The sequence below is a fragment of the Pistacia vera genome, unplaced genomic scaffold, assembly GCF_008641045.1.
Source record: "Pistacia vera cultivar Batoury unplaced genomic scaffold, PisVer_v2 Contig1247, whole genome shotgun sequence".
Lineage (NCBI taxonomy): Eukaryota > Viridiplantae > Streptophyta > Magnoliopsida > Sapindales > Anacardiaceae > Pistacia > Pistacia vera.
The window spans coordinates 158940-185784 of NW_022195301.1; the positions used below are offsets into that span (position 1 = coordinate 158940).

At 33.7% G+C, this 26845-nt stretch overlaps 1 protein-coding gene and 1 pseudogene across 1 annotated transcript; one reads left to right on the plus strand and one right to left on the minus strand.

Moving 5' to 3' along the window:
- The first annotated feature begins 778 nt into the window (after nucleotides 1–778).
- On the plus strand, nucleotides 779–1888 carry LOC116119131 (putative fasciclin-like arabinogalactan protein 20). The gene has a single exon (XM_031405081.1). It carries the CDS (start codon nucleotides 779–781, stop codon nucleotides 1886–1888), a length of 1110 nt encoding a protein of 369 aa, XP_031260941.1.
- Nucleotides 1889–2399: 511 nt separating this feature from the next.
- LOC116119144 lies at nucleotides 2400–4174 on the minus strand (annotated as a pseudogene).
- Nucleotides 4175–26845: the final 22671 nt, after the last annotated feature.

Consider the following 26845-nt stretch of genomic DNA (forward strand, 5'->3'; position numbering starts at 1 on the left):
ATAAAATTAGGACACCCAATCATAATAATAATAATAATCATCAAATATCAAGGACATATATTGTAAATTTTCAGTAAGTTTCTTCTCAGCCAATATTCAATTTCAATTTGACAAAATTCAGAGGACAAATTATATAGAAAATTATCAGAATTTCCCAATTTTTAGAATATTTATTACCAAATTACAAGGACCCCTTCAAAATCCCAATTTAGAAAGGAATTTTCAGTATTAAAAAGTCCAAATACGACATATTTATCTTCCTATTTCTCTCTATTACATGTTAATTAATTTCCTATTTAATTAATTGAAGCATTCATAAAAATTTACATTCATAAAATTTTCAAAACCCTACTATAAATACAAGAGTTTATGCTTAAACTATTAAGAGAGATGGAAGCTTGTTTTTGTATGAAACTCATCTCCATTCATCTTCTACTTAATTTCTTGAGCTTTTCTTTGTTATTATTTTCTCAGCTTCTATTTACTTTTTCTTTGTTATTTTATGTGGACAATGACAATAATCATATTGATAATGCTAAAAACTAATTATAGCATATTTTCAAGCATTTGGCATATATGAATAATACTACACTATGCATAAGAATTTATATACACAAAAACCATAATAATCACATTAATTGATATAAAAATATAATCAAGGGCATTTTCGGAATTCAAACCACTTTTCCTAGTCTGAACCCAATTCGCCACGTGTCAAACCTTTCCCGCTAAAACTCGACCAACGTCTTTCACTCCTTCTCTGCAGCTATAACCAACCATGAGAACACTGAACTCTGCAAAGAAAGGCCTCGAATTGTCATCAATGGCCCCCAAAATTTTCATCTCCCTCATTCTCTTTTCCCTCCTCTCCTTCTCCTCCTGTCTCTCCAACGATTCCTTCTCCAAAGCCGTCGAAACACTCTCGAATTCTGGCTTCCTTTCGATGGCTCTCACCCTTGAATTCGGCTCCAAGAACTTGATCCCTCGCTCTGAATCCCTCACCATCTTCACCCCTTCCGACTCCACCTTCGCTTCATTCGGCCAACCGTCTCTTTCCCTCCTGAAATTTCACTTTTCTCCCCAATCGTTGACCTCCCAGTCCCTCAAATCCCTCCCTTTTAACTCCAAGATTCCAACTTTCTCCCCTTACCACACTCTCCTCATTACTTCACCGCCTTCTCGTGATCAGGGTTCCGTTTTGCTTAATGGCGTCAAGGTTAACGCCAGCTCAGTGATATACGACGACGGGTGGTTGAGGATCTTTGGGATTGAGAAGTTCTTTGATCCAAACTTCCGTGCCTCTCCAAGGCCTAATCTTGATTGTGTAGCATCGGCACGTGATGACGATGAAGACGACGGCGATGGCTCGATGAGTTTCGATGAAGCTATTCACGAAATGAAAGAGAAAGGGTACTCAATTATGGCTTCATTTCTTGAATTGCAAATGGGGACGACAAAGGAGTCAACTTTGCTGACTCTGTTCGCTCCTCCGGATGAGAAAATGGAGGGTTATTTTAGTAATTTCAGTGATTATTCATCGGTCTTTCTCCGGCACGTGGTGCCATGCAAGATGCCGTGGTCGGTTCTGATTGATTTGGATTATCCAGCGGCGGTGCCCACATTCTTGGAAGCGTATAAAATTACTGTCACATTGAGGCAGGATCAGGAGGGCTTGTTGGTCAATAAAGTTCTTGTTATTGAAGATGTGTATGCAGATGAGAGGCTTGCTGTTCTTGGGATTGGTGATGTTTTACCAGCAGTGCCACAGCCAGAGCCAAAACCAAAACCATCGGCTCAGAGAAGAAGATCAATGGTGAATCTTGAGGTCTTGAAGGTTTTGGTGGGTTTTTCTTTCTCTGGTTCTTTGGATATTTGGCTTCTAGTTTAGTGATAGTTAACATGACCCTTGTTATGTTTTTACTATCTCCAATACTTGTCTATGTTTCTTTATGGAGTTTTGTTTTGAGATTCTGGGATCATTCCTTTTTTTTTTTTTTAAATGTTGACGATTGAGGTATTTCTGGGCAACATTTTGAGGAAACGTTTAAGAAAACAAATTCTGATTGCATTTTTATATTGTTCTTGAATACCTTTCATTCATCTGATATATCTGTTTTATCCATTTGGGTAAACTGAAGCAGAGAACCATGAAATAGAGCTTTGATTCTAGCAAATTTCATTTAAGTTTAGACTTGGTAAATAATAATAAATGGGTCTAGAAAATATGAGAAAACAGTGTCATTCGACTCTTTCCTTAAGTGTTGCAGCAATGTAATGAGCAATTGAAATTCTGATGGAGCAGGAACAATAGTTCTCTTTTCACTGAATTATTTCTAGGTTATAAGAGATCAAGCCATTGACAAAGTGAAAAAATTTGAGAGCAAAGGTTCTTATGAAAGTTAAAGATACAGTAACTCATTTGCATGCCCCCAAAATTTCAGTAAAGAAAAATCATGATTTTTGTAAATCAATACTGAAACCATATGATAGAATCCCCTATTCGAAGAAGTATAACGTTGTGTGCCCAGATTCTCGTAAACATGGTTGGAAGATTGTCTAGCAGCTCTCTTATGGCCGCGAAGTAGGCCATAAAATCGTATAAGAAATACCTTGGTGCTTTTATGACCTCTTACTAATGGAGTTTTCCTTATTTTATCAATCTTCATAGCTAAATCAAGAGCAGTTTCCGCCATTCCCCCATCCAGAAGAGCTTGTTTCAGTACTAAACATCTTGGCTGGAGGCCGAATACCCATGTTCAACATCTCTTCAATATACTTGCAAGCATCACCTAGCTTATTCTCAAGACACAGGCTATGAATCAATGTCGAGAACAATGCATCCCAGGAAGCACTCCTTTTGCCTTCATCTGATCCCAAACCTGATTGCCAATCTACGTTGCCTTCATTGCAAAACATCCTAATTACAATCTCAAACGTGCTCAAGGTTGGTTACAGCCTGGCTCGCTGCTCATTTTCTGAAATACAGAGTAAGCTTCTTCTGTTTTCCCAGCCTTTGAAAGGCGATGAAAATTATATCATAAGTTCGAGAATCGGACCAACCCCAAGTCTTCTCATCTCATCAAACATCTATAAGCGTCATGCATCTGATTCGCAGAACAATAAGCTCCCACAACAGCATTAAAAGTAGGTGCCTCTGGTGCGAAACCACTCTTCTTCGACAGCTCAAAAAACTCAAGGGCTTCATAACTCCCATCAGAACCCAATCCATTAATCAGAGTACAAAAAACATGAGGACTAGGCCTGCAATTCTCGCTCCATTTCACGAAACAACTCAACTGCATCATCAACTTCCTAACCTTACAATGTGCATTAACCATAATCCCATACGTTACGACATCCGGCTCAAAACCTCACCCTTCATTTCTGTATAAACCTCGTTTAATCTCGACAAATTCTGAGCGCTTCCCCACCCTTCTAACAAAATAGTATACGACTTAATATCAAGTTCAAATCTTCTCTTTCATTTTATCAAACACCTCTTGTGCAGCCTCTACATTCTTTGACTTACTCAAAGTATCAAACAATCTATAAAATCTGATGATTTCCAACTTCAATCCAAATTCCTCAATCTCTCAAAGGCATCAATGGCTTCTTGAACCTTCCTAGCTCTCGCATATCTCCTCGAAATTAAAGCAAAAGTTTCTTTATTTAACAACCCTTTACTCTTCATTTCGCTCACTAATTCCCATATTATTTTAAACTGTTTAATCTTTCCCAGAGATTCGATCAACGCATTATAGCTTTCTGCATCATGTTTAAACCCTTTTTGCTTCTCAGCCCACCTAAAGAAAGACAACGCCAGCACACCCGCATTGCTCAGCCTCTTCAAAACCTCAAGAACAAGCGTTGGAGACACCTCAATTGAAGCGTTATTTAGAGACGAATCTATATTAGAAGTGTTGTTTGATACTACTTTACAGATTCTTTCAGATTCCTCTGTGATTTTATGGTTTAAAGTCTCTGTTTTGGCATCCGGGTGTTGTTGCGCGGCGTGAATAAACTCGTGGGTTTTGTCCGAAACGCCGCGGTTTGATCTGTAGAAGGTGAGATGATGATTTGTGAGAGACCCATTTGAAATAGATGTATTGGGACGCGAAAGATTGAGGCATTTGGGTGGTTTTGAGAGAGATTTTAGAGATCTAAAGCCACCCATTGAGATTGAAATCAAACCAAAATAAACACACAAGTAACCAATTATACTTTCAAGCCATTATGGACTTGCGAATGTATATGATCCTTTCGAGCATGGACTTTCTATTAGGGATGAGTAAATTTTTAGGGTAGAATTGAAATGGGCTGGTACTTGGGGTGTCGGTTCTGATTTCAAATTTGGTGGAATCGGCACCGTTTAGTTCCAGTTTCGGTTTCACCACTTCAGAAACCGAAACTGAAACCGGGGTTTCGGTACCCGACGTGGAACTGGTATATACTCGAGGTGTATTTGTTATTTCTGTAAATATTTGGTGGTGTATTTGTGATTTTCATAAGATATATTTGTCATTTTGTGAACGGTAGAAGATATTTGTAATTTTTCGTGAATAGTGTCTAGTTCCTAAATCGAACTGTCGGCTCCAATTCTAAGGGTATAGGCCAAATACCCGAACCTGCTGACCCCTATCTTTTAGGGAAATAATAAAATAATTGTTTCTGTCTTAATCGTAAATGGAATTTATATCTAGAAATTATTTGAGTAAAATTTGTGATTTACTTCTTATTAATGATTATCAGGAATTTGAACATACAATAAACTGATTTGAGTAGCAAATTATTTTCAATTTTTGAATCATAACGTGAAACTTGTGAACTGTAGCCGTAGCCTTCTGTGAATCATGAACCGATATGAATAATTTTAGATCATCATTTGGGAAAATCAATCTGTTCATATTAAACTGTTGCGGAAACACTGGGGGGGATACTGTTCATATCAAACTTTGTTTCTAACTTCCTTAAACTAGTTAGTAGTAAAAATGTTTAATTCTTCTTGCCAATTGCTGCCAGAAGCAGCAAACAAAAAACAAAAAAAAGGCAAAAAGAGAAGCTTAGAGAGAGAAATATGGTAATGAGAACAATACAACAAATTAGAATTCAATGAATGNCTCGCATATCTCCTCGAAATTAAAGCAAAAGTTTCTTTATTTAACAACCCTTTACTCTTCATTTCGCTCACTAATTCCCATATTATTTTAAACTGTTTAATCTTTCCCAGAGATTCGATCAACGCATTATAGCTTTCTGCATCATGTTTAAACCCTTTTTGCTTCTCAGCCCACCTAAAGAAAGACAACGCCAGCACACCCGCATTGCTCAGCCTCTTCAAAACCTCAAGAACAAGCGTTGGAGACACCTCAATTGAAGCGTTATTTAGAGACGAGTCTATATTAGAAGTGTTGTTTGATACTACTTTACAGATTCTTTCAGATTCCTCTGTGATTTTATGGTTTAAAGTCTCTGCTTTGGCATCCGGGTGTTGTTGCTCGGCGTGAATAAACTCGTGGGTTTTGTCCGAAACGCCGCGGTTTGATCTGTAGAAGGTGAGATGATGACGATGATGATGATTTGTGAGAGACCCATTTGAAATAGATGTATTGGGACGTGAAAGATTGAGGCATTTGGGTGGTTTTGAGAGAGATGTTAGAGATCTAAAGCGACCCATTGAGATTGAAATCAAACCAAAATAAACACACAAGTAACCAGTTATACTTTCAAGCCATTAAGGATTTGCGAATGTATATGATCCTTTCAAGCATGGACTTTCTATTAGGGGTGAGTAAATTTTTAGGGTAGAATTGAAATCGGCTGGTACTTGGGGTGTCGGTGCCGATTTCAAATTTGGTGGAATCTGCACCATTTAGTTCCGGTTTCGGTTCCACCACTTCAGAAACCGAAACTGAAACCGAGGTTTGGGTACACGACGTGGAACCGGCATATGCCCGAGGTGTATTTGTAATTTCTGTAAATATTTGGTGGCGTGAATAGTGTCTGGTTCCTAAATCAACTGTCGGTTCCAATTCCAAGGGTTTAGGCCAAATACCCGAACCTGCTCACCTCTGGCTTTTAGAAAAAGAATGAAATAATTGTTTCTGTTTGCAATCGTAAATGGAACTTATATCTAAAATAAAAGAGATTATTTGAGTAAAATTTATGGTTTACTCCTTATTAATGATTTTCACGAATTTGAACATACAATAAACTGATTGGGTAGCAAATTATTTTCAATTTTTGAATCATAACGTGAAACTTGTGAACTTGTAGCCGTAGCCTTCTGTGAATCATGAACCGATATGAATAATTTTAGATCATTATTTGGGAAAATCAATCTGTTCATATTAAACTGTTGCCGAAACACTGGGGGGCACACTGCCTATATCAAACTTTGTTTCTAACTTCCTTAAACTAGTTTAGTAGTAAAAATGTTTAATTCTTCTTGCCAATTGCTGCCAGAAGCAGCAAACAAAAAACAAAAAAAAGGCAAAAAGAGAAGCTTAGAGAGAGAAATATGGTAATGAGAACAATACAACAAATTAGAATTCAATGAATGAACTGTTTCGTGTATCCAAGTACTGTCTAATAAACAAACAAATGGTAGAAAATACAACAACGTGAAAATGGCAGCTAACAAGGGAGACCCTCTTATTGATCGATCATTTCAATGTGAATTCTTCTCTCCCCTTCTTCAACTCTGCCCCCTTTTATAAACACTATTACAGCCTGTGTCTGACTGGAGTAACCTCAAAAAATTGGCCTAAACACGAAAGAATGTCTCAGTTGACAGCAGTCCTTTGAACATTTTACATTTCTGTGATGCCAAAAATTTGCACCAATACTCTGGAAAATATTCTTCAGTTTTCCTACCTTCATTTGCATTGATTCGACTGTGAGTTCCAGTCGTCGAGNGCATTGCTCAGCCTCTTCAAAACCTCAAGAACAAGCGTTGGAGACACCTAAATTGAAGCGTTATTTAGAGACGAATCTATATTAGCAGTGTTCTTTGATTCTACTTTATAGATTCTTTCAGATTCCTCTGTGATTTTATGGTTTAAAGTCTCTGTTTTGGCATCTGGGTGTTGTTGCTCGGCGTGAATAAACTCGTGGGTTTTGTCCGAAACGCCACGGTTTGATCTGTAGAAGGTGAGATGATGACGATGATGATGATTTGTGAGAGACCCATTTGAAATAGATGTATTGGGACGCGAAAGATTGAGGCATTTGGGCAGTTTTGAGAGAGATGTTAGAGATCTAAAGCGACCCATGGAGATTGAAATCAAACCAAAATAAACACACTAAGTAACCAGTTATACTTTCAAGCCATTATGGACTTGCGAATGTATATGATCATTTCGAGCATGGACTTTCTATTAGGGGTGCGTAAATTTTTTCGACTGGTACTTGGGCGTCGGTTCCGGTTCCAAATTTGGTGGAATCGGCATTGTTTAGTTCTGGTTTCGACTCTACCACTTCAGGAATCGAAACTGAAACCGAGGTTTTGATACCTGAGGTGGAACCGGTATATACCTGAGGTGTATTTGTAATTTTTATAAATGTTTGGTGGTGTATTTGTAATTTTTATAAGATATATTTGTCATTTTGTGAACAGTAGAAGATGTTTGTAATTTTCGGTGAATAGTGTTGGGTACTTGAACCTGAACCTGAACCTGGTTCCTAAATCCTTGTAACCGTCGGTTCCAATTCCAAGGGTTTAGGCCAGGTATCCGAACCTACTCACCCCTACAGTGCTTTTAAGGGAAGAATGAAATAATTGTTTGTATCCACAATCGTAAATGGAACTTATATCTAAAATAAAAGAGAAATTATTTGAGTAAAATTTGTGGTTTAGTTCTTATTAATGATTATCATGAATTTGAACATACAATAAACTGATTGAGTAGCAAATTATTTTCAATTTTTGAATCATAACGTGAAACTTGTCAATTTGTAGCCGTAGCCTTCTGTGAATCATGAACCGATATGAATAATTTTAGATCATCATTTGGGAAAATCAATCTGTTCATATTAAACTGTTGCCCAAACTTTGAGGGGCACACTGTTCATATCAAACTTTGTTTCTGACTTCCTTAAACTAGTTGGTAGTACAAATGTTTGATCCTTTCTTGCCAATTTCATTGTGAATTCTTCTCTCCCCTTCTTCAACTCTGCCCCCTTTTATAAACACTATTGTGTCTGACAGAGTAACCTCAAAAAATTTGGCCTAAACACGAATGAATGTCTCAGTTTACAGCAGTCCTTTGAACATTTTACATTTCTGTGATTCCAAAAATTTGCACCAGTACTCTGGAAAATATTCTTCAGTTTTCCTACCTTCATTTGCATGATTCGACTGTGAGTTCCAGTCGTCGAGGAGGTTTGTAATGGTCTCTTCCAACTTTTTCGCCTGTGGTCCAGGCTTCAATATGTTGACATCATCCCTTTGGGAGCGAGGATCCATCCACCCGTTTCTTCGGCCAGAGCACCATGCCCCTGAGACGGCTTGGTTACGTCCATGGTTGAGGATCTTTTCATCAACTATGTTCAGCACAGGGTCATTCTTCTGAAACTGTGTTTCAAAGACAGCTCCACTATGACCATTTTTGGAGGATTGTCCCATATCATATATCTTAAATCACTGTTTACGGTTTTGTTCTTAAACTCTGGCGCATTGTGACAGACTGGAAATACGATTCTTGCGATAACATTACATTGTTAAAATACATAAGAAGGGTTCCATTGAAAATAGTGAAACAAACAGGGGGTTTAATTTTCTGTTAGTTTCTTTTCTTTTCCTTTCTTTTCTGATTAATTAAGTACCCATTGTTTTTTTGACAGGTTTCCAGTGGAAGGGTGATGTTAAGCTTATAGTGTTTATATGTCCTCTTTTGCTTTCTTGTTGGCCAGGTATAAATAAATAATTTATATTAATCTTCCAAAGGTTTTATGTTCATCGACATCAATTGCAGTTTGACCCATAATTACAATTTTTTTGAAAGCTTTATGGTAGTTAATTAATTTTATGAACCTATAGCTCTTCTGCAATTGACCATCTTGATGTCTAACTTCAGTTTGATTTCGTGGCGCATAATTTTGTAATGGCCGCATGGAGGAGACACCTGGTATTTCTTATAGTCATTTGCTTAATTTTTCTTGTGATTAATATCAACAATGAGAAAAAGGAGATCCAGACTGTCACAAAATACATATATGTTCCTTCATTTGAGTGCAATGGTAACATAACTTTTATGCATATTGAGTAATTTGTTTCTACTGCAAAAGTTGGTATTTATTTGAAGTACATATCTTAGTAGATGGTGTTTTAAATATTTTACGGATAAATACTATAAAATTTTGTTTTAAATGTTTATTGGCATCATCTAAAGTTTCAATAAACTAATCGATTTAGTAATATTATAGATTCGAAAAGTGATTCGACCCGATCAGAGAAGAGATCATTTTCAACTTCGTCAACAACATCAAGCAGTTGAAGGCTCAAGCTGAGGTAAAATGAAAAAGTGGAGAATTATATAAAAGAGGTGCATATGAACAGGAAATGCGAGAGACAAATGGGTGACAACCCTTGGGAATCGCCTGTAACGTCTCCTCAGCCGATCTATAAGGTCTCATATTCTAACCCTAGCTCATCAAAATTGTATTTAGTAATCAAATTATTAAGGTTGAATAATAATGTAATTACAAAGTGATGCTAATTTGAAGACACGTTTAAGTGTTATATTGTTTATTGTTATAATGTTTTTATCTCAATGAATAGATAGACATTAACAACAAAATTAAATTAGCGTTTACTATGATGTGTAAATATTATCTAGAAGTGAAAATTTAGAACCCTTTATCATTGATACAAATTGCAAAAATTTTGTTGCGCAGATGGGCGTGGGGAAGCATCAAGATAGAGCCAGTATTCACCCTCCATTCGATGCTTCATCAGTTTCAGTTATTGTTGTGTCAAAATGTTACAAGAGATGGAAGGTGTTAACATTAATCAATCCACAAGCAAATTTTTCTTTAAGGCAGTTGAGATGTTTCAGAGCCCCGAATGGCGAGAGGTGGCTGAATAATTTGTAATGTGCTTAATTTTTGCATTCTTCTGTTTTCTTTGAAAGTATTAATTGTAAACGACTTTTTTCTATCCAAATAATGGCCTAATGATATTTTTTCACCTACAGACTTTAAAAATACCACTTTTTCACCCCAGAAAATACACTTTCTTATTCGACAGTGAACAGAGAGCAAACTCAGTTCATGTTATTGGAGCTTTTGAAGAGAGGAGGCTGGTGAGTTTTTTGGTAGTGAAAAGTTAGATTTTAATGGTTGTGATTGGTCAAAATTTGACTTGGGAGGGACAGTTGCGCAAATCCTAATCATTTGATTGTCGATGATTGACAAGGTTGACAGGAGTAAGGTTTGAGCGATTTTGATGAGTGGTGATTGGGGAAGAGAATTGTGGTAGTGTGGGACCGTGGGTCACAACGATATCAGAATCGGTTAGTGATTGGCGGGATAGGTAAAAAAGTGTTATTAAAATTTTTTTTTAGGTGGGAAGGTGTCATTAAGCCATATTGGGGTGGGAAGAAGTCTTTTACTCAACCATTAATGTTAAATGTTTGATCTTAGTTACCATGAATTAGATTATATCAACTTAAATATTAATTTAAATTCACGATTTTTATTTTAAAATTATTAGTTATAAATTGAATGTAATTATTATTGGTTTTGTATGTCATTTCATCAACTCCGAAGCTATTTGATTGTAATAGATTGATGTGTTTAATCTAGTGTTATAAATTTAATCCTTATATATAATAAATACAAACTTGCTAAAGTATTTTTCCACAAATTGAAGTCTTACTCTCTTAATTAAGAAAAGTACATTCAATTTTGTTTTCACAATCAAATAACAATAATATTCAAATATCAAGCACATGTACTATAAATTTTCAGTAAGTTTCTTCTCGGCCAATATTCAATTTCAATTTGATCTAATTCAGAGGACAAACTTATATAGGAAATAAGAGCTTCATGCCATAAATTATCATAATTTCCCAACCTTTAGAACATTTATTACCAAATTACAAGGACCCTTTCAAAATTCCAATTTAGAACGGGATTTTAAAGTATTAAAAAGTCCAAATGCGAAATATTAATTTTCCTATCTCTCTCTCTTGCATGTTAATTAATTTCCTATTTAATATGTTTAAGTTATATAACCATATTAATTAATTAACATTCATAAAATTTTCAAAACTCTACTATAAATAAACGAGTTTATGCTTAAATTATTTCGTTGTGCAGAGCTTAAACTTGTTATACAAGAGATGGGAGCATGTTTTGGTATGAAAGAAACTCATCTCCATTCATCCTGTATTTACTTAATTTTCTGAGCTTTTCTTTGTTATAATCTACCCATTAACGTAATTAGTTATATAATTGTAGGGTTTGATTAATTAAGTTGCTGGAATAACGTTATTCCTATGGCTACTCTTGAATTATTGTTCTTAAAATTCGAGTTTTAGTTTAATGGTTTTTTTTCTTTTCTTTTGTGTATGTAATGATATCACGTACATTAATTGTGTCTCTTATCAACATATTTTGGATTAAATTTGTATTTCAAATGTTCTGTGGACAATGATAGTAATCATATTAATAATTTTAAAATTAATTATTGTATATTTTTAAGCATTTAACGATTATTTCTTTCTTTATTTTCTTTCAGCACGTCCTCATATTCACGAGGATAAATAGAAAGAAGAAAGTGACAGTGAAAGAATAAAATGAGAGATATATAGTGCCTTCTTTCACAATCTCATTGAAAGGTTACTGATGGATTCATGTATGTAATACTCTTTTATTAAATAGTGAAAATACATTAAGTTTCTAATATTGAGATTTATGTTTATGCAATTTAGGGCATAGAAATATGATTGTATTATTGTTTCTTTGCCATTGATGAAATTGATATTAAGTTTTTACATGTGGTATCAGAGCCAGGTTTAGAAACTGATGTATTTTCCATTAAGTTGTTTTTTGATATATTAGGGTTCGTATGGGATGAAGAAATTGAATTGGGTTTGGAAATTGACAAATATAAAGGGTTGTTAAATTTGATTGGGTTTGTAAATTTGATTGAGTTTGTGAATCTATTAAGTGGCTAGAAAGTTGGCTGAAATCAGATTTTCTTATGATGAAACGTGATTTTCCAAACTAGTTTTTTCAATAAAAATTTCCAGAAATTCGGATTCCAAAATTTTTCCAGAAATTCGAGTCAAATATTGACCCACATGTTGATCCAACCCATTTTTCTTTTAAAGCCTATTTGTTTTCGTTTATATAAACCCAAATAAAAGAAGCCTAAGCCATATTTTTAAGTGAACCCAATTCAAACCTTAACCCATAAAGAAGCCCAACCCATTTAGTCAAACGGGTAAACCCGATCCAGTCTGTGATTCGGATCGGTAAACATGTCAAACCACTCTAGACCATTGACTAAACCTGTCAATCGTCAAATTTAACGGTCAACTATCAAATTTAGCAGTCAATTGTCAAATTTAACGGTCAATTGTTAAAATTAACAGTCAACGGTCAAAATTAACGGTCAACAGTCAAAGTTGACGATCAACAGGTTGAATTGACCCAATTTTGACCTTGGATAATATTATAGTTATTATTTAAGTTTGATACTATATTATGTATAATTTGTTAGTCACCAAAGTGGCCAAATTAAAATGGTTATCCCATAGATATCAAATTAAGTTAGATTTAATTACTCATGATTGTTAGATGCTTTAAAGAGATGACATGATGTAGTTGACATGAGTAATTTGAAATTCATAAATTATAGGATAGTTAAGGATCGCCCAAAGGTAGATTGGTTAATCCTATAATTATGAACATAACTGTGGTTAATTAATGTACTTGATTGGGTATGTTTAGTATATCCAAAGATAACGAACATGTCTAACGAAAATATATTTGATTACCAATTAAGAAAATTGCATCAATTAAGTTTAATTATCGTATATTGTTATATCTCCCAAAGGAGATTTTCAATATACATTTATGTTTTAATAATAATAAATTTTAATATCTTAACCTAAAATTATGAATTAGGTATGAAACTCAAAGCATTAATGTGTAAGCATAATTTTGTTTTTGCAGCATCTGCTCTTCAAGCCTCATCTGTTGTTAAGTTTAATGAGTTCAATTATAATTAGTGGAGTGAGCAAGTCGAGTATTACTTGGTGGATTGATTCTGGATGTACCACTCATATTTCTAATACTATGCAGAGATTCCTTATGACACAAACCATAAACGACAATGAAAGATTTGTATATATGGGAAATTGGGTCAAAGCACAAGTTGAAGCTGTTGGAACCTATCATTTAATTTTAAGTACTGTACATCATTTAGATTTGTTTAATACTCTTTATGTACCGGAGTTATCCCGTAATTTAATATCTTTATCTAAACTTGATTTAGAAGGATATTCTTTCAAATTCAGGAATTGATGTTTAAGTTTATTTAAACATAATTTCTTAATTGGTTCTGGTGTGCTTTGTGATAGATTGTATAAATTACATCTTGATAGTTTATTTGCTGAGATGTTGTTGACCTTGCATCATAGTATAGGAACAAAAGTGCTTCTGTGGATGAGAAATCTGCTTATTTATGGCATAAACGTTTAGGCCATATATCAAAAGAAAGAATGCAAAGATTAGTAAAGAATGAAGTTTTACCTAATTTGAATTTTACTGATCTTGGCATTTGTGTGGATTGTATTAAGGGAAAACAAACCACATCCACAGTTAAAAAAGCAGACACTAGAAGCACATGACTCCTTGAACTAATACACACTAATATATGTGGTCCTTTCAACGTACCTTCTTTTAGTAGGGAAAATTATTTCATCACTTTTATAGATGACTTTTCACGTTATGGATATGTATATTTATTGCGTGAGAAATCTCAATCTGTTAATATCCTAAAGGTATTCATTATTGAAGTTGAAAGGCAATTAGATAGAAAGGTGAAAGTAGGATGATCAGATCGAGGTGGTGAATATTATGGTAAATACAATGAATCTGGACAATGTCGAGGTCCATTTGCTAAGTTCCTGGAAAGTCGAGGCATATGTGCTCTATACACAATGTCAGGGATACCGCAACAAAATGGTGTTGCAGAAAGGTGTAACCGTACATTAATGGATATGATTAGGAGTAAGTTGAGTAACTCCTCGTTACCCTCATCATTGTGGATATATGCATTAAAGACTGTTGTATATTTATTAAACAATGTTCCTAGAAAGGCAGTTCCTGAGACTCTTTTTGAACTGTGGACAGGAAGAAAACCTAGTTTGAGGCACCTGCATGTTTGGTTGCCCGGCAGAAGTCAGGATCTATAATCCACATGAAAAGAAACCGGATTCAAGAACAATCAGTGAATTTTTTATTGGTTTTCCAGAAAATCTAAAGTGTATCATTTTTACTATCCTAACCATAGTACAAGAATAGTTGAAACTGGAAATATAAGTTTTATTGAGAATGGTGAAACTAATGGGAGTTTTGAACTAAGTAAAGTGGATATTCAAAAAGTCAGGGTACATGTTCCTGCACCTATGACTTCTATTGAGGTTGTGGTTCCTGTAGTTGTCAGACATTATGATAACAATCAAGAACAACAAATAATTAAGCAAACACTTCCTAATAATGTAGCAGTCAATGAAACTGTAATGGATGAATCACATGAAGTAGTAAATGAACAACAAGAAGTGACATTAAAAAGATCTCAAAGACAAAGGAGATTGCCATTACTAATGATTATGTGGTTATCTTCAAGAGTCAGAATTTGACTTGGGAATGGAAGCAGATCCAATTTCATTTTCACAAGCTCTTCAAAGTGATAATTCTGCAAAGTGGTCAGATGTCATGAAAGAAGAGTTAAAATCAATGGAATACAATGAAGTATAGGATTTTTAGTAGTATTGCTTGAAGGTTGTAGAACAGTCGGGTGTAAATGGGTCTTTAAGACCAAGTGCAGCTCTAGTGGCAATATTGAATGTTACAAGGCCAGACCTGTTGCCAAAGGTTTTACTCAAAAAGATGGTGTTGATTACAATGAAACCTTTTCACTAGTTTCCTCAAAGGACTCTTTTAGAATTATTATGGCAATGGTAGCCCATTTTGATCTGGATCTTCATCAAATAGATGTGAAAACTGCATTTCTGAATGGGAATTTAGAAGAAGAAGTGTATATAGAACAACCTGATGGTTTTCCAATTGAAGGGAAAGAACACATGGTGTGTAAATTAAAGAGATCAATATATGGAATGAAACAAACTCCCAAACAGTGGTACCTTAAGTTTCATAATACCATTACCACTTTCGAATTTAAAGAAAGCACTATTGATCGGTGTATATATCTGAAGGCTAGTGGGAGCGCATTTGTAATTCTAGTCCTGTATGTTGATGACATCTTACTTGCTATTAATAATCTTAGCATGATGTATGAAACCAGGAAGTTTCTCTCTAAGAATTTTGAGATGAAGGATATGGGTGAGGCATCCTATGTGATTAGAATTGAAATTATTCGTGATAGATCATAAGGATTGTTGGCATTGTCTCACAAAGCTTATATCAACAAAGTTCTGGAGAGATATAACATGGATAAGTGTTCTGCAAGTCCAGTTCCAATTCAAAAAGGTGATAAGTTGAGCCTTAAGCAATGCCCACGGATTGAATTGGAACTGTAACACCTCCTCTTTACTACTATTCTTATAATACATACTATGTAAATTATAGATATACATAGCGTATGGAAAATAGTGGGCTCAAATTTTTCTTTACTCATAAAATATAATACCCCTATGGAGAATTCTCTAGAAACCTCAAGAACTTTTCTGTCGTCTCGTCGCCGCGGCGAAGAATTTTCTGTCGCCCCAGCGAAACATTCCAGAACCGACACCGCCAACACAGAACCAACGTCGCCGCGGCGAAGCTTCTCCCTCGCCCCGGCGAAGACTGCAACTCCAAAATCTACCAAGTCTTGATCAATTCCATGGTACACACTCAACCAAACCCAAAACATAAACTCAACCAAATGCCAACCAAACAACATGAACAATATACAAACTCATTTAGGGGCAATTCAGTAATCCTTTAGGCCATACCTTAAACAGTGGCTATATATTTCAAGTGGGGTGTTACAAGAACGCAAGCAAATGGAGCATATTCCTTATGCATCTGTTGTTGAAAGTTTAATGTATGCTCAGATACGTATTAGACCAGACATTAGTTTTGCGGTCGGCTTGTTGGGCAGATATCAGAGTAATCCTAGAATGGATCATTGGTGAGCTGCAAAGAAAGTGTTGAGATATTTACAAAGGACGAAGGATCATATGCCTACATATAGGAGATCTAATTATCTTGAGGTGATTAGATATTCAGATTCAGATTTCGCTGGTTGTGTAGACACCAGGAAATCTACATATATTTACAAGGGACGAAGGATCATATGCTTACATATAGGAGATCTAATTATCTTGAGGTGATTGGATATTCATATTTAGATTTTGCTGGTTGTGTAGACACCAGGAAATCTACATTTGGGTACGTTTTTCTGTTAGCCGAAGTAGCAGTTTCATGGAAAAGTGAAAAGCAGTCTGTCATTGCCACTTCCACTATAGAGGTTGAATTTGTGGCATGCTTTGAGGCCACAGTTCAAGGATTATGGCTGTGGAATTTTATTTTAGGGCTTGGGATTGTCGATAGTATTGTCAGGCCACTGAAAATTTATTGTGATGATGCCACAACAATTTTCTTCTCTAAGAACGACAAATATTTAAAGGGCGCTAAACATATGGAATTGAAATATTTTGCCGTTAAAGAAGAAGTTCAGAAACAGAGAGTGAATATTGAGCATATCAGCATAAATTTTATGATAGCAGATTTGCTTACTAAAGGGTTGTCACCTAAGACCTATAGTGAGCACTTTGAGAGTTCGGGTATTATTGCCTGTCATGACTGATTTATGATGTGTTGTATATGTGTCTTGGTTTACATTACTCTCCTCCTGTAGCTCTTGATGTGTTGTTTCTGATTCATATAAATTATTCTGTTGTGTGTTTCTTTATATTATGTTGTTTGGTATACATGAATGATAAATATAGAATTTGTAACGTGATACATGGAAAGGGATTGTGTTGATTCAATGACATACGACCGCCATGATCCTTATGAGTTCTTGCTCAATAATGTTTATATGCTTGACCATTTTAAGATATGGCTTTTGGTTAATTATTATTGTGTACACATTATGTATTATTTCTTAAATATAAAGTTATTTAGTATTACATGGACCAAGTGGGAGAACGTTAGAAATATTTCATATTTCACATAAGTTGGTCCATGTATTAAGGTTGTTTTTGAAATAATTAAATTGGCTAAGGGGCATGATGGTCTTTTACCTTTGATGGAGAGGTTACTACCGTTAATAAAATAACTACAGTTTGAGAGTTATTAAAACTGTCATATAAAAGGGGTCTTCTCTCTCTATTCCCAAATTAATTTATTACGTATGTTTTTCTTTATCCATCAAAAGAAGAAAGTGACAGTAAGGGAATAAAGGGAGAGATATACAGTGCCTTCTTTCACAATCTCATTAAAAGATTACTCATGGATTCAGGTATATAATACTCTTTTATTAAATAGTGAAAATACATTAAATTTCTGATATTGTGATTTATGTTTATGCAATTTGAGGCGTAAAAATATGATTGTATTATTGTTTCTTTGCCATTGAGAAATTGCTATTAAGTTTTTACATGATTATCCTCGATTTCATTTTTCTAACCCTCCTAGGGGTTATAATATTCATGATGGAAATAGTGATGATTTTCATACAAGGATGACAAATAATTTTTTTTTTTTTTTTTATGGATATTAATTAAAGTTTAAGATTATTAATAAAACTCAAACTGTCGTTGGGAATTTTTTTTTTTTTTTTTTTTTTAAGGTTTGGATTAGGGCTTTTCTTCTTGCTAGAATTTATTTGAATGTAGCTTTAATTAATTAATTAATGTCATATTATACGGGTTCTAACGTTGTTGTCTTATATTTATCTTAAATTGATCAAATTTTATTGGTTTTAATTATCATGAATTTCTAAATTTAATACATATAAGAATAATACTATGCTATGTATAAGAATACGCAAAAACCATAATAATCGCATTAATTGATAATAAAATATAACCAAGGGCATTTTCGGGATTCATGAAATTATTCTCCAAAAGAACCACGTTCCCTAATAACGAACTTTTGTATTCTTTCTGAATATCAAGAAAACTCAATTCGCCACGTGTCAAACCTTCCCGCCAAAACTCGACCAACGCCTTTCACTCCTCTGCAACTATAACTAACCAGGAGAACACAGAATCTGCAACCAAAGACCTCGAGTTCTCCATCAATGTCGCCCAAACTTTTCATCTCTCTCATTCTCTTTTCCATCCTCTCTTTCTCCTCCTGTCTTTCCAGGGATTCCGTCTCCAAAGCCGTCGAAATCCTCTCTAATTCCTACTTCGTTTCGATGACTCTCACCCTTGAATTCGGCTCCGAGAACTTGATCCCTCGCTCTGAATCCCTCACCATCTTCACCCCTTCCGACTCCACCTTCGCTTCATCCGGCCAACCGTCTCTTTCCCTCCTGAAATTCCACTTTTCTCCCCAATCTTTTACCTCCCAGTCCCTCAGGCCTCAAATCCCTCCCTTTCAACTCCAAGATTCCAACATTCTCCCCTTAAATGGAAGCAAGAAACAGATGGAGCTTACCTGGAGCAAAAATTTTGATTAACATTTGCGAAGGACAGATTGTAATTGGTGGAAAAGCCTGTAATCCCTGAAAATGTGTAGAAAAATTTAGATCATAAAGGATTGAAGGATTACCATATGGTTTAAGTATTAATTGGAGCTTCAATCTTGTGTTGCATAAATGGACATTAACATATAATAATTAAATAAAGTTGAATGTTTCATTTGTGGATAAATCCCGTCAATTATTGAGGACGTCCCTCTCGATTTTACTCCTTTCTTGAATTTTTATAAATAAATAAATTTAATAGAAATTATACATATTTGTAAGGAAATAATGGTTATCTAACTAAGGATAATGTTATATCCAATTATCATTTTAAAATAATCTTTGGTTGGAAAAATCTTTAACCATATCTTAGACCAAAATATAAAAGTGAACATTGAAAGGTATGATTACCCTAATATTGTAGTAATTATAAATTAATCTTCATATTTAATTACATAAAATTCACAAATTGTCTATTTTTTTTTAAATTAACAATTTTTAATTGCTGTTATTATAAATTTAGACTACCATTATATCATTGAAAATGACCTTGTGTAGTTCAATTTGATTAATTAGATGATAAATCATCAAGAAGTAAGCTAATTTAAATAAGTAATATTTATTGTCATTCTATTATATGTTTTCCATTACAAACCGAAATTCACAATTGTGAGTTATTTTGGATCGTCAAACCCTAAAATATTTGAGAAACAAAATATATAAACCTTTTAAGTCTTTGATCAAATAGACTATGACGGAACTTAAACCCTAAATTTCAAGGCTCAAACTACATATTTGATTGTTTGACTAAGAGCTAACCCTCCATGTAAATACTCCCTAAGTGATCTGCTTAATTATAATAACATTACCATTGTTATATCAATTACAATATAAAAGTCGGTGATGAAATAAAGTTAACTCTTTCGAAATTTCAAGGAAATTAATAAGAAATAATTATATGTGTCTTGTAAGAAACTGTGTTATGGGAATTTGACCTTGCTGACACTTCTATTAATTTTGATGAAAGTGTATTTGTATATATCTTAAAAAATAAATTTATCTGTATGTTTATAAATTAATATAAACATAAAAATTATTTTATGACAATATAGCTTATGGGAACTATATGAATCAAGAACATGTTTGTGGAGATCATTCACTCATTAGTAGATGTTATTGAAAAATGTAATATCACTTTGGACGGAGCAAAAATGTGTTGTTAGAAAATTGGTGGGTGTATTTAGAAGCTATACAAATTACGCCCAAACAAAATTAGGTAGCCCAAGTCTAGGCCCAATATAATCTTATTGGGCTAAATCTTAATAGTTGGGCTACTTTCCACTTCACTCAATCGGGCTCATTATTTCTCATGATTTTTTTCATCTTCTTTTTGTATTTACTCAAATAAAATTATTTTTTGCATTGTTATACAGATTTTTTTTATTAAAAAAAGGACTTTTATAGTAAAAAATTTCGCTTAGAATTTTATATGTTAAACTGAAAAATGATAATATTATATTTTAAATTTTAGATAATACAATTTTTTGTTGTTTTAAAAATTTTAAGAGATTTTTGTTTATTTATTAATTAAATATTTAATAATGATGGAAAAACGTAATTAATTTTCCTTAGATAATTGATTTACAACACCCAACAAATTATTATTGAAACATCAAAATGTATACCCAAAGTTGACTTTAGAAAAAAAGGGAAAAGCAAGTCATTTATCTTCTGGGTTTATTCGAGGCGGCGAGTGGCGGCTGTTTACAGCTACACTGCAGAGATTTCGAATTTAATTTTTGCGGCTACATATAAATTGACTCTCCTACCCTTCTGTGTAGAGGATTTTTGACCATCCTACCCTTCTTCAAAGCAAAATTTACTAATGATTTGGCCAATGGGTTGGGAAAGTGTTGTTTCCGTGTTTCAAAGCTTTTTGGGTGGGAAAGTGTCATTTGGCCAAACCTTGGGTGGGAACATGTCATTTACTCCTAAAAAATACAACTAAGCCATTACAATCGTTGATCAACCGTCATAGCCACAAAAGCCGCTCACCATCCGGGGCTCTGAAACATCTCAATTGCCTTCAAGAAAAATTTGCTTGTGGATTGATTATTAACACCTTCCATCTCTTGTAACATTTTCACACAAGCTGTAACTGAAACTGATGAAGCATCCAATGTAGAGCGAATACTAGCTCTATCTTGATGCTTCCCCATGCCCATCTACGCAACAAATTGCAACAAAAGTTTTGTGTAAAAATCTTGATTAATCAACTTTTTAATAAAGTATCAATGATAAAGGGTTGAAATTTTTCATTTATAGATAGTATTTATACATCATAATAAACGCTAATTTAATGTTTATCTATTCATTGAGATAAAGACATTATAATCAGAAACAATATGACAATAAAAAGTTTGACATTATAGTATTTAAACTTGTCTTCAAATCAGCATCACTTCGTAATTACTTTATTATTCAATCTCAACAACTTAATTACTAAATACAATTTTGATGAGTTAGGGTTAGAATATGAGACCTTATAGATGGGTGGTGTAGATGCAAAAAATCTACTGTCACGAAAATAGGGTCTAATCCTGTGAGGTTGAGGTCATTGATAATCCGCTAGACCTGCACACATGAAAGGACAAGCGTGAAGCTTCCGGAAAACAGCGAGGTGGTGTTTGCCGTATGCACTTTGACACTCAAGTCAGCGAGGCTGAAAGAGATTATTTGATAAGAATTAAGGAGATGAAGAATTACCAGGAGTCTTGTCGGAAGCTAGGACTACGACGGAGGCGTCGGATTCTTGGGAACAAGAACTTTAGGAGCAAATAAATGGTTTTGAGTAATGTAGATTGACTATAAGAGATTGCATGCCTAATGAGAGGGCAAGCCTTTGTTTTTATAGTGAACCTCAAGAAGTTGGAATCCTAATAGGACACTGAGTTCTCTTTTAGGAGATAATCCCTATCATGAAAGAGATATGATTTCTTGACTTTATCAGATTAAGTTTGATAGTTTGAGTAAGATTTGGAATCTTAGTAGGACACTAAGTCCTATTTTGGGAGATAATCTCTATCATAAAAGAGATATGATTTCTTGAGTTTATCAGATTAAGTTTAACAGTTTGAGTAAGATTTGAAATCTTAGTAGAAGAGGAAATAGAATGGGATTCTGATTTTCTATTTATGGAATGTTGCAGGCTAATGGGCTGAAACTCAGTTTAGCTTAACTTATAGGATAACTCAACTCATAGACTGGGTAGTTCACAAGGTGATTTTAAGCGTAGGCCCAATCGAGATTGGGTTGAGGCCTTGGGCCGTGACATGTTTATTTCGTTATTGGGCCTCGTCAGGCTCAAGATGATTTTTGACCTTAACAGGTGGAGCGTGGAGGAGACGTTACAAGCGATTCCCAAGGGTTGTTGTCCATTTGTCTCTCGCGTTTAAAGTTCATATGCATCTTTTTTATGAAATCCTCCACTCTTTTATTTACATCATTTGGGGCACTCAAGCTACTTGACATTGTTGATGATGTCGAAAATGATCTCTCCTCCGATGAGGTTGAATGATCACTTGTGAAATCTGTAATATTACTTAATCGATTAGTTTATTGAAAGCCAATCATTTCGTTAGATGATGCCAATAAACATTTAAAACAAAATTTTATAGTATTCTGTTTGTAAAATGTTTATAACACAATCTAATAAGATATGTGTCTTAAATAAATATGAACATTTGCAGTAGAAACAAATTATTCATATGCATAAAAGTTATGTTACCATTGGAGTCAAATGAAGAGTGGATCACCAAAATTAAGCAAAAGACTATAAGAAATGCCAAGTGTCTCGTCCATACGCCCATTACAAAATTATACACCAGGAAAGCTGCAGTTAGACGACATAAAGATTGTCAATTGCAGAAGAGCTATTCTTAAATTCATTAACTACCATAAAGCTTTAGAAAATTCTGTAATTATGGGTCAAATTGCAATCCATGTGGATGAACATGAATTATTGAAAAACATTGGAAGATTAATATAAATTATTTATTTATACCTGGTCAACAAGAAAGCAAAAGAGGACAAATAAACACTACGAAGCTTAACATCATCCTTTTTTTGGAAACCTATAAAAAAAACAATGGCTACTAAATTAACCTAAAAAGAAAAGAAGCTAACAGAAAATTAAAATTTGTAGAGGATTCTGATCATTATGCTAACTTTCAAATCCGTTGACTAGTCATTTTGTTCTGATGATAGAGATAGAGAGTTTGATTCAAATATTTACATGATTGGATTATGTTAAGAATGTCCCATCCATGATACAGGCCTAATAATGTTACCGGGCCAATTTAAATTATTGGGTTTTTGTGACCAATCACGTGTTAACTATTAAGTGTTGTTGACCATATAATCTACAGAATCTTGAGGCCCAAGCCCATAACTCATAGGGTGCGTTTGGTTGGGGTTATATAGGAATACTGAGGTAATGTCATTTTATATTACTTAATTATTATGTTTGGTTGTCAGGTAATATAAAGTTTCGGTAATCTTCTAATACCAATAATAGTTACTGTTAATACTATTTAAGGTAATCTGATTATATGTATTTTCTTAAATATTGCAAGATTACTTAATAATCTTTTTTTTGTTATGATTTTACCCCTTATTAATAAAATTTTTGGACAATAATGCCCTTATTTTAAAATCAATTTACATTAGTCTACCATTAAAATTTTACCCCTAATTAATTAAGTTTTTGGACAATAATGCCCTTATATTTAAAACAAATTGCAGACCACCACCGCTACCCAGCCACCACCACCCGCAGCTAGCGAACCACTGCTGAAAGTCGTCGGAAGTTGCCAATATGGCCATTTCCGGCCATATGGCCATTTTTCGCCATCAATATAGCTGGAAATGGCCATGTCGGCAACTCCCGATGACTCCCAACGACTTTCGGCAGCAAAAGGCGATGGCCAGCAATGGCTTGGGATGGGTGGGGGAGATTTTGTTACAAATTAAAGTTTATATAAGCTGGGGTGTTTTAGCTAAATTTGAAATGTTGGGGGATTATTCAAAAATTAATAATAAAAATAATGTTACATTAGTATTTAAAAATGAAGGCAATTTAGTAATTTAAATAACATACCCACCAATTTATTCTAACTAACTAAACACATTTTCCTAAAGATTCACAGTAATCTAACTTTCTATTAATATAATATTTGCAGTAATTCAACATTTCCTTAACCAAATGCACACATAGAGTACTGGGACAAACTTGTCCAAAAGATTGTTAACAATTTTTTTTTTTCATGGAAAATAATTAATTCTTTTTAAATTAAAAAGCTTATTATAGCATTTTCTAAATGATCTTGAAATAAGTTACCCATATTAGGTCTACGTTTATTTTTCTCTAAATGGTTTGATAAATATTTATATGATATTAACATTTATATTTTTCTATAGAGTGAACTAGAAGTCTATAGAAAAATTTATTTGCATATATAATATATAATATGATACAAAATTAAAAAAAAAAAAATGTTGTTGGATCCTAAGTGAATGAAACTAGTCCAATAAATAGGGATTCATCAAACATGTGCCAATACTACAAAATTTCATTAAAAAAATTAATTTTACAATAATTTCTACTTCGTTATAAAGGTCCAAATTTGACTGAGAATGATATAGAAGCTGACTAATTAGTTGACTTGAACCAACAGCAAAAAATGTAATAAATAATTTTTAGATACATAAAAAAATAAGAAAAATTATTGGTATATAAATAGACCATTTTTCCAACATTTTAAATGGAAGCAAGAAGTAGAGAGAACTTATCTAGAGAAAAAAATTGACGACCATTTGCCAAGGAATCATTGTGATTAGTGGAAACTTAGAATTCAGTCAGTAAAATGTTTATAACACCATCTAATAAGATATGTGATTTAAATAAAATACGTAACTTTTGCACTTGAAACAAATTTCTAATATGCATAAAAGTTATGTTACCATTAGAGTAAAATGAAGGAATATATATGTATTCTGTGACATAGCAGATCTCTTCTCTCTCGTTGAGTCATTATTGATATTACTAAATTTAATCACTAAAATTAAGCAAATGATTATAAGAAATTACAGGTGTCTCATCCATACTGCCATTACAAAACTATACACCACAAAAAATGCAGTTAGACATCAAGATGGTCAATTGCAAAAGAGCTATAGGTTTGTAAATTAATGTTGCTAATTAACTTCTTAGATTAATTAACTACCATAGAACTTTAAAAAAATCTGTAATTATGGGCCAAATTGCAATCAACGTGGAAGAACATGGATTATTGAAAAACCTTTGAAAGATTAATATAAATTATTTATTTATACCTAGCCAACAAGAAAGCAAAAGAGGACATATATACACTATCAAGCTTATCATCCTCCTTTCTCTAGAAACCTGTCAAAAAACAATGGCTACTTAATTAACCAAAAAAGTAACGAAGCTAGCAGAAAATTAAAATTTGTAGAGGATTTTGATCATTATGTTAACTTTCAAATCAATTGACTAGTCATTTTGTTGTAATTTAAGGACAGAGAGTTTGGTCCAAATATTTACATGATTGGATTATGTTAAGGATGACCCATCCATGGTACAAGCCCAATAATGTTACTGGGCCAGTTTAAATTATTGGGTTTTGTTGTGACCAATCATGTGTTAACTGTTAAGTCATAAGTGTTGTTGACCACAAAATCTTGAGGCCCAAGCCCATAACTATAGAGTACAGGGCCATACTTGTCCAAAAGTTTGTAACAAATTTTTTTTTTTTCATGGAAAATAATTAATTCTTTTTAAATTAAAAAGCTTATTATAGCATTTTCTAAATGATCTTGAAATGAGTTACCCATATTAGATTTAAGTTTATTTTCTCTAAATAGTTTGTTAAATATTTATATGATATTAACATTTATATTTTTTTCTATAGAGTGAACTAGAAGTCTAACCCAGTAACCCACACATTTCTCTCCAATTCTCTACTCCAGTTGCTATTTGCATCTTCTTGATTTCTTCTTCAAATCTTCCTCTCACTTTTGTCCATCACGTCAGACATCTTCTTGGCTTCTTCATTTTTTAGTCTTTCCTCTCACTTTTGTCCATCACGTCAAACATCTTCTTCACTTCTTGGCTTTTTCATTGTTAGTTTTGATTCAAAGTTTGGTTTTATACTTTTATTTATCATTATTCTTTTTATGTTGTTTTAAGTTTTTAGTTATGATGTAAATATCTGAGTCAATTTTTATTTATATATATATATTGGGTTCAGTTGATTAAATCTGGACTCTAGAGAGGATTTTTGTTTATTTTCTAATTTTGTCTGTAGTTGTTTAGTTACTCTTTAATAGTGTTGAATTTTGAGATATTGTTAAGTATTTAAAGTATTAAATTAAAAGTTGATATAGTATATGGAAGAAATTCTATCTGCATATTGCAATGTAAAAAATCAAAATGCAAGTAAGGTTATGCAAATTCAGGTACTTGCATTTTTATTTTTTAACTGAAAACACGATGATATATATATATATTAATTTCCCAGTTGGGGACCTTATAATAATACAATAAACTGTCAAAAAGAAAAGTAAGTAGCGAGATTTGTACATGCACAAAAATGAAAAGTGCACCTTTTGGAGGGTGGATGTTAGGGCCAAAAATCGTCCTTGGCCCAAATAGGGAAATAGGACAATTAGCAAAGACGGACCAGGCCCAGTCCTGCAAAGGCCCAAGCCAGGTTAGTTCTATTTTGACATGAAGTATAAACCGGCCCAAATCACGCGGGCACGAGCCTCTCAAACCTAGTCCATTTCCTAGGTCCACGGACGAATCCAGAGCCCACAGCCCTTTCATAGTACTTTCCTACTCCTAATCAAACTCCTATTCAAGGACGCCTTCCTATTCCTGATCACTTT